Source organism: Lygodium microphyllum, chromosome 12, assembly GCF_053477565.2.
Source record: "Lygodium microphyllum isolate KBCC chromosome 12, Lygodium_microphyllum_v1.1.10, whole genome shotgun sequence".
Lineage (NCBI taxonomy): Eukaryota > Viridiplantae > Streptophyta > Polypodiopsida > Schizaeales > Lygodiaceae > Lygodium > Lygodium microphyllum.
This window is the reverse complement of record NC_141146.1, coordinates 83105287-83121372: the sequence shown is the minus strand read 5'-3', so window position 1 is coordinate 83121372 and position 16086 is coordinate 83105287. Positions and strand designations below refer to the sequence as shown.

At 41.4% G+C, this 16086-nt stretch overlaps 1 protein-coding gene across 1 annotated transcript; it reads left to right on the top strand.

Moving 5' to 3' along the window:
* Positions 1-12438: 12438 nt before the first annotated feature.
* Positions 12439-13501, top strand: LOC148027988 (uncharacterized). Its single transcript, XM_087688979.1, has 2 exons — positions 12439-12796; positions 12981-13501. Exons 1-2 carry the CDS (start codon positions 12457-12459, stop codon positions 13094-13096), a joined length of 456 nt encoding a protein of 151 aa, XP_087545105.1. The 5' UTR covers positions 12439-12456; the 3' UTR covers positions 13097-13501.
* Positions 13502-16086: the final 2585 nt, after the last annotated feature.

Below are 16086 nucleotides of genomic sequence, written 5' to 3'. Positions count from 1 at the left end.
ATTTATTTAGACATGCTTATTTATTGAAGTGCTCGACAAATATTTATTATTTTGTATGTGCATGGGCATACGGTTTAGTTATTTCATTATTGGACATTGTATTTGGGCACATCCCGACTCGGGCCACCCAATTGCTTTATTCTTTATTTGGACAAAAGCTAGCACAAAAGCTGAAGCATACTTATTGTAAAATTGGGCTATTTTTTAGCTTGGAGATTAATAGATTTATAAATACATGCCTTGTGGAGTGCTCACAAAAGGCATGGGGGGAGATTGTACCCAATTGGTCTCTTTTCTTCATGTCGTGCAAATCTTCTCTCTTGTTTTTGGTAGAGTTCTTTTGTTCTTGGGGATCTTCCGGCGCTCGCTATGTATGCATACAACATTCGATCTGTGCACCAGGTATTCACCTTTAGCCTCTGTAGTTGCTCTGTAATCACATCCATAAGCTCTTTCTTGATACTTGTGACTGAGTTAGATAAGTAATTCTTCAAATTTTTACTTCCTAGAGTATTTGTAGTAGGGTTTTGGGAAGCTTTTGTTATTTTAGCATATACTAGTTGGGTTGATCCAGAGAGTCCTCTGTTCTGGTTCTGATTGTGAGCTCCTATTGAGACTTAGGGTTGTTGATTCCAATGGGTAGGGTTCCACTATTGTTGAGTCGCCATTGGAGGAACTGTTTGAGACCACTACTGTTGTGGTTGAGCCATCATTTAAGGCATTGTTGTCTGTGGAAATTGTGGATTAGGTGCATTGTACTGTGATACTATTTGCATCTAGGGGTAGGGGTAGGGAACTATCCCTGGGATTGCATTTGGTGGGTATACCATTCCTGGCATGAGAGGAGGTAAGATTCCTCTTCCTGGAGTCATTGAAAACCTTGCTTCCACTTTGTCATACAGTCTTGCACCTTCCACTGCAGCTTGCAGATTGATTGGCCTTCTCGATTCCACAAACTTGCGAACTTCTAGTTGTAGGCCTCTGAGGAACACTCCTTTCTGGATACCTTCATCCAAATAATGGTTAGTCCATCTCTTCAGGATGGATTCCATTCACGAGACATAAGCTTCTACTCTTTCTCCAAAGGTCTGACTTAGGTTCATGAACTCCTCTCGCATCCGCTCTTCAAAACCTTCACACCTGAATTTAGTGAGGAAGGACAACTTTAGGTCGTCCCATGTGCCAAAAGTTCATGCTGCCTATCTCTCATACCATTGAAATGCCGTGCCCTTGAAAGTGGCAAGGAATATTGATAAGCAATGCTCAAGGGTTCTTGCATTGTTAGCCATACATGCTATCATAAATTCTGCTACATGAAGATCAGGGTCTTCATTGTACTCTCCCTTAAAAATTGGCAATGGGACTACATTTGTTGGCCTGTCATCAATATTTCCAGGACGAATCTGGCTAGGAAGGGGACCTTGAGTCAGCATGGGGACTTCTATAAAGAGAGTGCTTTTTAGGGCGTCAAAGGAGGCTTTTGATGCAAGCTTGTTCTCAGCCTTAATTCTTGCATTCTCTCTTCTCATGTACATCTAGACTCGTTCTAGCGCTTGTCTCTTGATTGTGTCATTCATCAGAAGGTTGGCTCCAGTCAATTGGTCTGTGCTCAATAGAATAGAATAGAATGAGAGGGGCTTCAATCTCTAGAAGACTCTCTGGCCAACATCTCTTCTACTTCCTTCTTTTCAACATCTCTGAATTCAACTTTCAAACCACTATAGAGGGGGAGATATTCCATTATGAAAGTATCAAAACTCATTCTTCTTAGGATCATTGTTGTGGCATCATTATAATAATGCCAGCTTCTGAGGGTTTCAACAGTGTATGTTGTGAAAAACACTCTGTCTACCAACTTCCACTGGGTTTCTAATTGGGCAAACAGAAGATTGTCAGAACACCAAGCATCCCATGTATCTTACTATTGAGCATCCACGAACAAATTCGAACTCTTTTCTTTCTTGTTTTCCTGAACCTCCACTAACTATGACTCCTGAAAGTTCTTCATGATTTCCCACTTGATAATGTTTGGAAACTTCTCAATGAATGCCAAATCTTCCATGGATGGTCATTCTTGTTGTTTCTGCTCTTCAGTTTGTTTCCAAACAATTTGCCACCAAGATGCATGTCTGTACTGCTTCAACAGGAATAGGAAATAGTTCACCACATAGAGCGTGCATCATGATGGTAATATGTTTTTGCCATTGTGGGATAAAATTCTTGTAGAAAGTGGCTTTGAAAATAAGAATCTCCAACTCTTCAGTGGAAGAAGGAACTTTGCAACATCCATTGAAATTTTCTCTTCTTGGCAATGTCATTTCCTTCATTTTCAGCCTCTTTTGATGCTTGTTGATGGCAGATTTCCCTGGCTGCGCACCAAAAACATGGAGCCTCAAGAGAGACACCAAGGAAAAGGGGATTCTACTACAAGAAAATCTATCTTGTAACATCAACAAGCTTTTATTTCATTCTTTTGATGATCAAAACAAGGAAAGCAACAAATCTTCACGCAGCAACATAGTAGATATATCCCACGGATTTGATAGAATCAATCATAATCTTCAACATCTTCACAGAATCCATCAATAGAACAAGGAACATAAAAGAATAGAACATTTTTGAATGGAAATCAATCACATAGTATTCATCTTCATTGTCTTCATAGTTCTCTCTCTATCTCTCATGGTAGATACATTGTTTTGATAGAATTGGCTATATTTCACTCAATCTCTCTCTCTCTCTCTCTCTCTCTCTCTCTCTCTCTCTCAATAGTACATCATCTTATCACTACAATGCTCAATAATGGCTCTCAATAATCCTTCTTAGGTCGTGGATGCACCTCCCCAGAGGTATGGGAGGTATGAAAGGGCACCAAAGCCACTACATTGTCTCTTCATAGCTCACTATTGTCACCATCACTTGAGTCTTCTCTTCAGTCTTCAGCAGCTGCTTATTTCATTTGTTTTAGCTCTTTTGAACTTAGATTCATCCTTTCCAAAAGTTAGAAAACTTTCCCAAAGTCACACATACATTCTACATAACACTTACAGAAGATCTACAGAACAGAACAGAACAAGAACAGAGTAGAGAGAGAGGCTCTACAGAAGGTCTACAAAGGGTTACAGAAGGTCATCAGAGAACAACAGATCCTCATAACTCATACTAAAACCATTCCAAACTATCAAAAACTATTCAATAAGTGTTCAAAATATTTCAACTTTCATTAATCATCAATCCATGGTGCATATAGAAGAAAATCAAAACAAAATAGAAGCTAAACAGAAGGTATCAGAACCAATAAGAACCTCAACGAAACCTATCAAGATATCATAGAACCTCATATTTCCACTAAGAATCATCATGATCTTCCAAAACATAATCAATATCATCCAAAACACTCTCAAACACTTCCAAAAAAAACCAAACATCACTCAAAATCCATCAAAATCAACCATTCAAACCTCAAAAACAACAAAAATTAGTCAAAAATTCAGTCTTTTTCCACTCTCAACACCCTTGTACCTGGTACCTACATGTAACATTTTTTCATCTTTAGAGGTGCTTGGTTCTTCTTTGGATTTTACCTTTTTTTCTTCTTCTAGAAGGGAGGCCTTAATGTCAACCATTTTGGGGTAGCGGTCTGATCTTTTTGAGCAACCGAATAGAAGTAGTGAGAGTAGAGACGGACACCTAGAAGACAATGCCAATCGACCTAAATTCCATCTCCGTTATGCTGAAGGGTGATGCTCAAGCTAGAAAGTCTTACGAGTTGCTAACAAAATATATCCCTAGCCCTAAGGGTGAGTGAGATTGGATGCATGTGCTAGCCACTATCGATCTGTCATTCTCGGACAATAACGATGAATACGAGCAAGCTATCAAGACAGCTAGTGAGCCCATGAAGGAGCCCTCAATACCATTATGCATGATGGCGAGAAGCTCTTGTAGAGATGACCTACTTATACCATGTCCCATGTCTCTTACAAAAAGCTAGAGCTCCACGGGATCTTGGAGAACTTGACGAACAAGCTAACTAGCAACCCAACTAGCCTTAAACCCCTCAAAGATCTCATGACCTAAGTGAAAGTGAACCAACGTGCATGATATGAACTTAACGTACAATTGTGCCTTAGTCACCAGACAAGAAAGAAGGAAGGCATGGAAACCTAGGAGATGACAAGCAGTCAAAGGAGGACAATTTGGATGACGAGTATGAAAATTGATGCTCCCTCAGTGAAGAGAGTGAGAAGGAGAGATTGACATAATAGAGTATGACACTCATGAATACATGATCGAGAAAATACAAGAAGATTCCAACCTGCAAAAAGGAGATACCTTTAAATTTGAGAGAGGAATCATGCAAATAGAATGAGATTGCACGTGGTTGGAACACTTAGGGGAAATCGATTATGAACGAGCAGGGCTCACCCAACCAAGTGCCACATTGATTTTTAGAACGGAATTGCCTTCAAAGCTATGACCACCAAGAGAAACTCCCTCTTCTAGCAAAGATGGAGAGTTCAATTCCAAGTCAGAAGTAAGCTCAGATAGTGATCCTGAAATACTCCAACCACTTGAGACCAAACACACCAAGGGGGACCTACCAATCCACCTAAGGCACAGAAGGCTTAGGGAGAAGAGAAAGAGACAACCTAGGGGGTCAAAAGTTGAGGAGTAGGAAAAACCACAAGATCTACCAAAGCGATTCACAAAGTTCAAGAAGAGTGATAGGGTAGTGATCTTGTTGGGTGCCAAGAGGCAAGGACAAGCAAACAAACCCATAGAAGGGCATGCTAATGTCAAGCAAGTAGACTTGGCTAGGGAAGGGGAGAAGCCTTGACCTATATTCATAGCTGATGACTTGACTGAGCAGGAAGAAGTAAATCTCATTGCACTCCTACGAGAGTACATAGACATATTCACTTGGTCCCTCTACGAGTTGAAGAGAGTAGATTCGAGTGTGGTGACTCATAATATTCCCATGACACTAAATGCAACACCGGTTAAGTAGCGGCCCTATCCAATGAATCTTAAGCATGCTTATGTAGTCAAGAAGGAGATAGATAAGCTGGTAAGTGCTAAATTCATATATGAAATTGAGCACACGGATTGAAGAAGAATAACAAAAAAATCAGAGTGTGCATCAATTATAAGAAAGTCAATAGTGCTATGAAGAGAGACAACTATCCACTATCATATATGTAGCATATGCTTGACAAAGTGGGTGGTAAAGAAGCCTACAATTTCCTAGGGAGGATGGCTTCTTAGGTTACAATCAAGTACAAGTGCATCTAGATGACAAGTATAAAACTAAATTTGCTACTGAGTGGGGCATCTTTGCCTACATAGTCATGCCCTTCGGACTGACGAATGCACCCACCATGCTCTAACTGCTCATGTGTGCTATCTTCAAGGACATGCTTAGGCACGAGTTAAAAGTGTTTGTTGACAATCTATGTGTTCACTCAAGTTGGAGGAAACACTTAGACAAACTCCACACAGTCTTTGAACAATGCAGATTGTATCCTCTCTCATTGAACGTGATTAAGTGCCAGTTCTAGGTAAAACATGGATGCATCCTAGGACATGTGGTATCCGAGAATGGCAGTGCCACTGACTTCTCAAAAGTCAAGGTTATTGTTGACCTTCCACCACCAACCAACTATAGGGGAGTTCAGTGCTTCCTAGACTATACATGGTAATATATCAGCTATTTGTGTTGAACTATCATGCTCTAATTGCTAGAACACTCACAAACTGCTGATATTATTCGAATGGACCAAGGAATGCCAATGCGCATATGAAGAGTTGAAGAAGGCTATGACAATTGTGCTAGCCCTAAGAGCCCCAGATTAGACCTTAAACTACCACGTACATATTAACACCTCAAAGTTTGCCATGGGAGCTATTTTGTGCCAGCTTGGTAAACACAACCTAGACTATCCAGTGAGCTTCGCTAGTAAACAACTCACAGACACTTAGATGAACTATTCCACCACTGAAAGGGAAGGTCTGGCCATGGTGTTTACTATGAATAAATTCCCACATTATATTTTAGCTATGCCTTTCACTTTCTTCATAGACCATCAGGCTCAGTTGTATCTTGTAAACAAACCTTCTGCTACTAGACACATAGCTAGGTGGCTGCTACTTCTACTAGAATTCGACTTCTCTGTGGTTGTACGTAAAGGGAAGCAACACTACATGGCTGATCACATATCCCACATACCATGGGAGAAGCTGTTGGATAGGGTATTGCATACGATTTGTTACCAAATGCCTCGGGTAAGTTAGTCATGAATATATGTGTGCATCACGTGGGTTCAAAATAAGGTATTTTAAAAATACCATTTTTATACATTTTTTACATATAGAAGGGTGTAATATAAAGGGGTTATTTACAGGTTGAATAGAAAACGGTTATGTTTTATTTAGAAAAAATTCACATATAATGATATTTATAAATAGGCCTTGAATGCACGTAATGTAGACGATATACATATAGTAACTTCCCCATGCCAGATGCACCATCATTTTAACTTGTCTAGCAAGAAGGAATTTATTTAGAGCCGACTTGATGCCATACTAGTGGGGGAAGATGACATAGCCCAGGTGTTAGAGCATGGACTACCCGGAAGACCTATCGAGAAGGCCCAACTTAGGTGACTTATCCTCAAAATACAAACTTACCAGTTAATAGCTAGTTAGCTCTATAGATTAAGACAAGACGGCTTACTAGGATGATGGAATGCATGACATACTTGGGGAGACACATGGCACAATTGCTAGAGGACACTTCAGCAAAGACACGATAATGCACAAGGTACTACACTCTTAACTATGGTGGCCCATGCTTTTCCGTGATGTAGCATGATTTGTGAAGCATTGTGATGAGTGCCAACAGACCAAGGTTCCCATTTGCAAGGACAGGATGGAGCTAACCCCAATCATCGCTAGACAACCATTCAAAAAATGGGGGATTGACTTCATTGGGCCAATTAGTCCTGCAACACAATATTCATAGGTCAAGTATATCATAGTCGCCACCACAGACTACCTCAAAAAGTGGGCAGAAGCACGAGCCACTAGGAAAAATGACACTAGGACCACGACCAAGTTCTTTTGGAAGTAGGTGATCTCACAATTTGGCTGCCCCATTGAACTAGTTACTGACTAAGGCACGCACTTCATCAATGAAGTGATTGCCCACCTCCTGTCTACCTTTTTGATCATCCATAGAAAATCTTCACCCTACTACCCTCAAGCAAAGGACCAGCCGAATCCACAAATAAGATCTTAGTGAATGTCCTAATCAAGGTAGTCTCTGCTTCGTGCAGTGACTAGGACAATAAGCTAATAGTAGCCTTATGGGACTATTGAACAACCTATAAAATAGCTATGGGGCAGAACTCATTTAAGTTGACCTACGGCACTGAAGCCATTCTACCAGTGAAATTCTTTGTCCCTAACTTGAGGGTAGCCATCCAAGAGATATAGAATGGGAAGGAGGCATGGACAGAATGCCTAGTTGAGCTAGAAAACCCATTAAAGACTCCACTTCTAGCTACCCATGCACTAATCTGGTGCAAAAATACACGATGCAAGAGGAGCTAGTTTGACAAGCATGTCAAGCAGCGGGACTTCAGCCAGGGTGACCTAGTATTGTTGTACTAAGTGAAATGCCATAAACAAAAGATGAAGTTTACGGGATTAGGGCCTTTTAGGATCGGCACGATCAGCCAAACCAACAATATAGAGCTCGAAACCCTAGACAGAGGGGGCATAGGCTTCTTCAATGGTAGCTGCATAAAGAAGTACTATCCTCCCACAGATCCACTACACAAGCTTCCAATGCTAGAGTCCCCTGTGAATGTATGAGTTGCCACAATTATCGCTTACCTATGCATAAGAATCACCACCCAACAATCACATACTTTCAATGCGTTGTTCGATGAGGAGGTCGACTTTAATATATTGACTTGCAATCATTGGACTCTTGCTGATTGACCACAACTACAACCCATGAACGCTAAACTTAGCTCATTTGGGGGTCAATCGTATGTACTTTTGGAAAAGTGCAAAGTTGCAGTCTCTATTGAGTTTGAGAGCATACCCATGGTCTTTTATGTGTCACCAAACACAAAGGATGTAGGTAAGGAATCTCTATTAGGATTCACATTTAAGAAGTAGACACATTGCAATATCAATTATGAGTCACAACACATTCACCTTGCCCTCTTCAACGTATGCATCTTGATAGCTTTCAGCAAGGGCAACACGGCTCCATTAGAGCCTGATAAGCCACCGATAGAGGGACCAATAACCCGGTCTAAGGAGGGGAGTCCTGATGTGGCGTCAAGACTCTATAAGCCTCAACGCCAAATAACTCGTCGAGAGTGCATTCAAGGAAAATGAACCCAAATTCAAATGGATGCCTAAGCATCAAGGACTACCAGATAGAGATATGCAGACACAACCTTGCACTGCTAGAAACTCATACTAAAGGCGTAGGTGGCAAGGACGACATTATAGGCAAAGACGAACAGTAAGCCATGATGGGTCCCTAAAACCCTATTACAAGAACAAGGATAATATGAGGGCAATACCTGGATATGGGTACTGAAAGCCATGATGGCTAAGGGCACCGCTCAAGTGCCACTCTCAAACTTACCTACACAAGGTCGCGCCACAATTAAGGAACCAAAACCATAGGAGACTCAGGCTACGAAGCCTATAGAGCCCAAAACCACTAAGCTTGTAGAGGCTCAACACGTCTACCAATAGAAACTGCAGCTTACTACTTTCAACTCGCCTCAACCTACTGCTCCTAGTGTCCACCATGTCCAGAATTGAGTGGTGGGCGGACTTGCTTGAGCTGTTGTACCAAGCACACACTTTCTACACAAGAGGAAGCTCACTCAATAACATAAGAAGAAAGATGGAGGCCAAAACTGTTGGGATAAAGGGCAGGGATAAAGGGCAGTGCTCAATGCAGTGCCTGTGCCTACCCTAAGGGATGGGCTTGTACATGACTTATATACCTATCTGAAAAATTTATTGGATACTCTTGAGGACCACAAAACTACTATCATTGTCTCTCTCTCTCTTACTTGCCTCTACAGCTTCACTCATTCGATCTCTGCATTCAACAAAGTGGTATCAGAGAGCAGGATCCGTCTTGCCACTCAGTAACTTGATACCCTTTGCTCCACTAGATCACTCGACCTTGGTGGTAACATTTCTCAAGATACGGATGTTGAGATATCGAGCTCCACTCGTGATATGCCAAGGTGATTGTTGTGCATTTATGTAACCGGCTTGTTAGCTGTAGATGCGGTTGGTACACCGCCCATGAATAATAGCTAGATGACAACTATCCTTATCTACTCTAGTTTGTGGCTCAGTTAGTATGCCACCTTAGTTAGTTGAGTTTGATTTGAGACCCATATATCGGGTTCTTCTATTTCTATGTACTAGAGTTCTTTTTGGCTTACACAACTAAGAAGAGGAAAATTGTTTTCAGCCTCCACCTGTGTGTGCATTCCCCCATTGTGCAAGCAAGAAAGCTACAAGTGAGACTCCTTCCTTCTCTCCCACATTCTTGACAACAGATGCTCCAGATAGGGAATGATGTGTCCCATCCACTAATCTTGCTATCTACTGCACATTAAAGCTTAATCTTGAAGGACCTGCACATGCACCAAGCCCAATTTTGTGCTTTATTATCTATGTCATGGACATATAATGGGAGAATTTGGGATACAAGAAGCTCCGTTTCTATGCACAAAAGTACCTCTACAATGACATAATGAATGATTCCTTAATTTCCATGTGGTGCAATTTTTTCTTTCTCTTGTCTTGCGCCCCTTGATCCAATAGATTCTTTCTAGCTTCTATAAATTCCAATCTTGATCCATAAAGTTGACTATCATGAATATCAAGTTAAAGATATGGTTTTAACTTCTAGCCTATCATGGATCAAAGCCTAAAATGTTTCTACCCTATGCCACCCTAAGGGTTTTTCTAGTTTCACTTTTCAACATATCCCTCATCATAGACAATTAAGGAGTGCACACTTGAGCTCTTGGATGCTCAGTATTGTCCTGGCATTGACATGTTGGTCCAGACATTGGCTTGGAGTACCTACCTTCACATTTGGGACTGTGGTTTACACACTTTATGAGCTGGAAACAAGGAAGCATATATCTTTGTGTGTCTTGTGCATATAGATCATGCTCATTGGATGGCTATTGGATGTCAGTGGATGTTGGATGTCTTAGGGATTATGTGGCATTGTTTTCAGGTCATTTGGAGCTAATCTTGGCAATCATTTTGCTCAATTTGCAGATTTTCTTGTGGCTAGAATACACAATCCACGGCCTACATTCTATAGGCAACTCTCTATCCTTTAATGACATTGGTCCTTGGACATGCATGTTGATGCATATACATGCTCAAGTGATGTCAAGACACGGAGGAATGATATGCCTATGTATTAAAGTGCATTTGGGCTGATTTTGACTAAGATTTCACTCAGTTTTGACAGGGACTTGTTGGCTAGAACATATAGGGCTGAATGCTATTTTGACAGTACATGTCTCATGCATTGCTTCCAGGATTGATCTCAGGGGTTCAGAATGATGTATTGATGCTTGACTTTGATGCCATGTATGTGGAAACAGTCTTGGGAAGATCTTATGCTTGTTTTGGAGGATTGAAATCTGCATGTGACATTGCAGGTATTGGCAGTGTGCAGCTGCGATTTTAGCATGGATCTGTCTTCACTGTTTAACATGTCAGGCATGTACCTTAGCTCAAGAAGAGCTTGATTAGTAATGGTTAGCTAGATGATGATAGCTAGATGATGATGGTTTTCATAGCACCTTTGGTGATGGGAAATGGAAGATCAGTAAGGGATCTAGGGTTATTGCGAGAGGTCTCATTCTCGCACCGAGTTGCTGCTTGGCCTCATCCAATTGGCTCTTGCAATTGACTTGACTACTCTCCAAGCCTTTGTGGTGTTGCGCTTGACACATTCTTGGAGGGTTTGTGGTGTTGTTCTTGATCATTTCGAGTGTTGTTGCTCTCACACTAATAACAAAGCTGAGAGCTCATCCATGGATGCACATTGGTGTGGTTCTAGCTACCTTGCATGCTGCTTCTATGTGCATGTTGTGAGGAGGGCTCTCCATTGCCCATTGCGAGCTGCACATGCGCTATTCGATGTCTATTGGAGACCTACTATTGATGAGCTAGAATGCCTTGCCTTGGGTTGACTATGCATACTTTCTGAAAATTGAGTTTTGATTCTCAAAGTCCTCTTTCCTGTTCTCCCAAACAAAGAGTTCCAACATAGCGTCCTTTGAATAGCATTGTGGGGTACACACTACGATGGACATAACCGATAAAGGGTCTTTCTTATTCCTATGCTGAGATTGCTTGGTTTTACAACATTTGCACAGCCTCAATAGCATTAGTTTGGAGTAGAATAACTCGTGTAGCTCAAACATGCAAAAGAGATGAGCGTACTTGGGTATCGAACCTAATGTACACATACACCGATACACCGTTTAGCTCTGGAGGGGCGGGTTTCGTGTTTAGGGTTTCGGTCCAATAATAAGGGTTAATACTCAATCGATATAACGAGGCGTGCATTTGAGGATTTGTGAGATCTTCAATGGGTCTGGATGGTCCAATGCCAAGGGATTGGGTAGCCTTCGGATACATGCAATTAGGCATTCAAATTTCAATGCAATTAACTTGATTCCCACTCGTGCATACGTAGATAGCTGGTAAGATTACTTTTTTTAAATCTTTTAGTTCGAAATTACTGACGCCGCGCGCAGCCATACTCACTAGCTGCTAATGCTTTTGGATCGAACTTGCGGACATACGTACCGACAAGTTGTGTGGGTTAGCTCATTGCCGCCCCTGCCCCACACCCCACAAAAGCGTGGCAAGAATGACAAAACACAGCACATTAATCCTCATGTCCGCAGGCACTACGGTTTCGTTCGCGGTAGACCAACGGACAAATGAAACATGGACGGGGCATGATGGGCGGTTGGAAGCTAAGAGTCGACACCTTGTGTATGCATGTGAAGCGCGGTTAGCATTAGACCACTGCATTAGCTGTTGTGTAGATTTTTTATAGAGGGGCCGGCGAAATCCTCATGGGATGTTGCCAGCCAGAATACACTTAAGGAAATTATCATGGGATGTTGTCAGGGCATAAATGTTTAAGGCGAAACTATACGTCATGGGGACCTTGCCGGCCAGAATACACTTAAGGTTAAATTATCATGGGATGTTGTCAGGGCAAAAATGTTTAAGGCGAAACTATACGTCATGGGGACCTTGCCGGCCAGCAGTTTCTGCAGCTAGGAGCAACACACGTATATATGCATATGGTGAGCCCATTGGGGTGTTAGAAACTAACTGTAAGGGTTTGGAAACATGAGGACCATCAAACGTTTCGTTCTAAGCACCAGCACGTTATTGTGCGGCCTGCTGGCGATGTTCCATTGCACATCCGCCCAGCAAGTGAGTGCCACGATTGTCAATACCATGGTGACTTACGAGTGTGATGTGTCCATTCTCGACAGGGGAGCCGGGACGGCCCACAAAGTCCTGGGGACTGACGGAGACTCCATATCCCAAGTGTTGGGAAACACCCCACAGGAGGTTTATCAGAGCCATGACTGGAGAGCTACAATTCAACGAGACTACAACGACCCACAGAGCCCAACCCAAGACTTCGACCTTACGGATGGAACTGACCCTGCCACCGACCCAGGTGATCTCAATTTTCAATATTCCATAATTTGCTCATCGTCCAGTGAGATGGTGCCTTATTATTTCCACGCTCGATTACACATGCAGTGTTTTAATGTTGTGTTGCTCCCAAGTAATGCATTGTCTTTCTTTGCACTCATGAATCTATTAGTCTTTCTAACGCTTACATCGCCTAACCGTTGCAGCCAATCCTATCATCGATTTCTATTGGGAGGTTGGATTTGATGCCTTCACGCTCACCTTTTTCTATTACGATGGGACCAACTCCGCACCCACCGTAGTCTTTGGTTGGTACGACTAGAAGTTGGAGAGAGCAAGCTATTACGGGCGCGCTCGTGACGCGATGCCCAAATGACACAAGTTATTAGCCGACTGTGTGTCTTTCAACACTTTTATCTCGATATTTTGGCTACTTCGAGCTAGAATTCATGTTGATCATGAGAAGAGCATTTTGCGATTGCCATCGTTTTCCATTGGGTTCTCTTTTGCTCTCTTTGTAAGCATGGTGAGTGTCGCTCAAGATGGCTAAAAATTGCTGGCTATTTAATTCTTTCCCATTTCGTTCTATTTCATGATCACATGATGCACGATGTCGATGTGACCCTCAATGTAGAGATCAACCTGAGCCAAGTCCTTTCGACCGAACATCCATCGAAGCTGTGAGAGTAGTAAGTACACCTAGATAATCGAGATCCGTCATGCCACTACGCAGCGATCGAGTCTCTCACGAATAGACTGCAGAGATTAGCATCCGAATTGAGACATCATTCGTTTTAGTAAACTACAGGTATAAACATGCCTAGCAAAATCAAGTAGCCACAAATAAACTGTTAGGAATTTATAGTTCCACTTGCATTTCAATTAAGGACCGCACAGGAATAAATGTTGACTCACATGGGCCTATCAACTAATCGGCCTGCCCTTCATGGAGATCACTCATTGCTGCCAACACACATTACATGTGCTAATGAGTCTCCATCATTTAAAGAGGGCAAGCATACATATCAAACCTTTTGCTCAAGCGAGAACTATACTACCCAAGACTCTCATCACGTAATACATGTTCCTTGGTATCAAAGGAGAATCATTTAGCTGCTCACTACTTTGACAATGCACACACAAGAGAGCCATTTTGCGTGCTCATATTTGCATATAGGTTCCTTTAGAAGATGATTCACCCCAACTCTTATGGGCTAACTTGCGTAGACAACCACCCAAACTTTGAATGGTCATCCAACGCCTTCGTCAAGCCTCTTGAATAGTGTTTGATTCTCAAAAGTCATGGTCTCCGTGAGTGTAATAAGTGTGGTTGGTCAAAGACAAGATGAATAGTAAGACCACACTTCAATTATCGTAAAGACCTAATAAGAAATATATTGTGGATTTGCAAATGAGAAGGTGGATCTAACATAAAGGCATGGTCATTGAACATATGAAACGTGAATCGTAATATCCCTATTAGAAGATGTAACGTGTAACACAAATTCCACAAAAAATAATTGATTTAGATAATGCTAGTCCCCTACTTTTCAAATAAAATTATCGATATTAGAACTATTATCTCGACTCCAAAAGAAACTCAAAGAAGCAAAAACTATGCTAAATGTATAATAACACGAACATCTCTAGATGAAAATCCTACATTTTGTACAAAAAAATCATTGAAAGCCTCCTCTTTTGGCATTTGCTTTCCTTTTTGAATGCCATGCTTTTGTTCAAGAATATCCCATTAAATAAATATACTCTAAGTCTTACACAAATAATAATCTATCCCATGAGGCCTTCCAGACAAGTTACATCCAAATAAATAAGTTGTGCGCATGCATATAGAATGTCTCTGTACTAGAGAGTACCCTAAAATATGATATTTTTGTCTCATGAAGCACCCGATAATAAATGATTCCTACACATCAATATGCGCTCCTCAAAATAATTATTCCTCGTAACTTCGCTTAGAAATTCGCTCACCACAACACAAAACACATTAGTTGCCTATCATCTATATACTAGCGTGATGCAATAAGTGCTACCACCACATTGACACATAATAAGTTACTATCATGTGGTAAATAGATAAAGAAAATCCACAAAAATAAATAACCAACCATTTTTTGTAACAAAAATTACAAGACTAGGGGTTAATGAGGGAACAAGGAGAGAAATTGAGACAAAAAGAGTACATGTCATAATCATTGGATACAATCTCCCCCCATGCATGCATTTATGGATTTATATTAAGCTTTCTCTGCCCAAAATTCATTAAAAGCATTCACTACAAGCGAATGGGGTGATAGTGATAGTCGGTTCTGACGAAAAATATCGGCATCGCTAATAGCAATGCTACACTAATAGTGACGTCGCTCTGAGAAAAATAGAGTGTTCAAAATCTGAGCGCGGCATTTTTTGAAAGCATTTGCAAAAGAGAATGAAAGAGAGAGGGAGAGGGTTCAAAGCTTTGAGAGAGAGAGGGAGAGCGCATCACCACTGTTGCCGCTACAGCCATTTCCGTATACGAAGAAGAATGAGAAGGGTGCCAAGGAGAAGGTAGGGAAGCCGTGAAAGGGAGGAACAAAGGGTTTCATTTTCGAGCCTTTGAGGTAGGTACATTGCCTCTTCTTGCTTTGTTTTTTTTGTTTTCTTATATGCTTTCTTTTTTTTTGTGAAGAGATGCATTGAGAGAGAGGGAGAGAGGGAGGAGAAGAAGGGAAGGAGAGAAAGAGAGAAAGAGGAAGAGAAAGAAAACAAAGAAGGAGAGGGAGAGAGAAATAGAGAAATGAAGGGAGAGAGAGAGGAGGGTGAGTAGGAGAAACAATGAGGGAGAGAGGGGAGGGGGAAGGGAGAACTAAAGAGAGGAAACAAAAAAAGAAAAGAGAGAGAGAAAGAGGATGAGGAAAGAAGTAGAGAGGGGGAGAGAAAAGGAAGGGAGGTACAAAAGAAGGACGACGTAAAGAGAGGAAGGAGAGTGAAAAGAAGAGAGAGAGAGAGAGAGAGAGAAATAAAGACATGGAGAGAAAGAAAAAAAGAGAGAGGGAGAAAGAGAGATAGAGAAAAAAATGAAAATAGAGAGCGAGAGAAATGGAGAGAGAAATAGAGAAACAATCATCACAAGATATAGGCCTTATACTGATGTTAAAAGCGAAGAAAATATTCATAAACAAATTTGTCCCCTTCATCGCCAAAAACGTCATTATTGGCGACACCATAGAATAGTTGGTATTAGCGTCCCTATTTGCATCAGTATCAGCGTCGCAAATAACAATGCAAATAGCGATGTTGATATCGACACTTTGC

Coding starts and splice junctions, on each gene's coding strand:
- LOC148027988 (XM_087688979.1), top strand. CDS start 12,457: ATGAGGACCATCAAACGTTTCGTTCTAAGCACCAGCACGTTATTGTGC. Junction 12,797..12,980: donor TGACCCTGCCACCGACCCAG/GTGATCTCAATT, acceptor TAACCGTTGCAG/CCAATCCTATCATCGATTTC.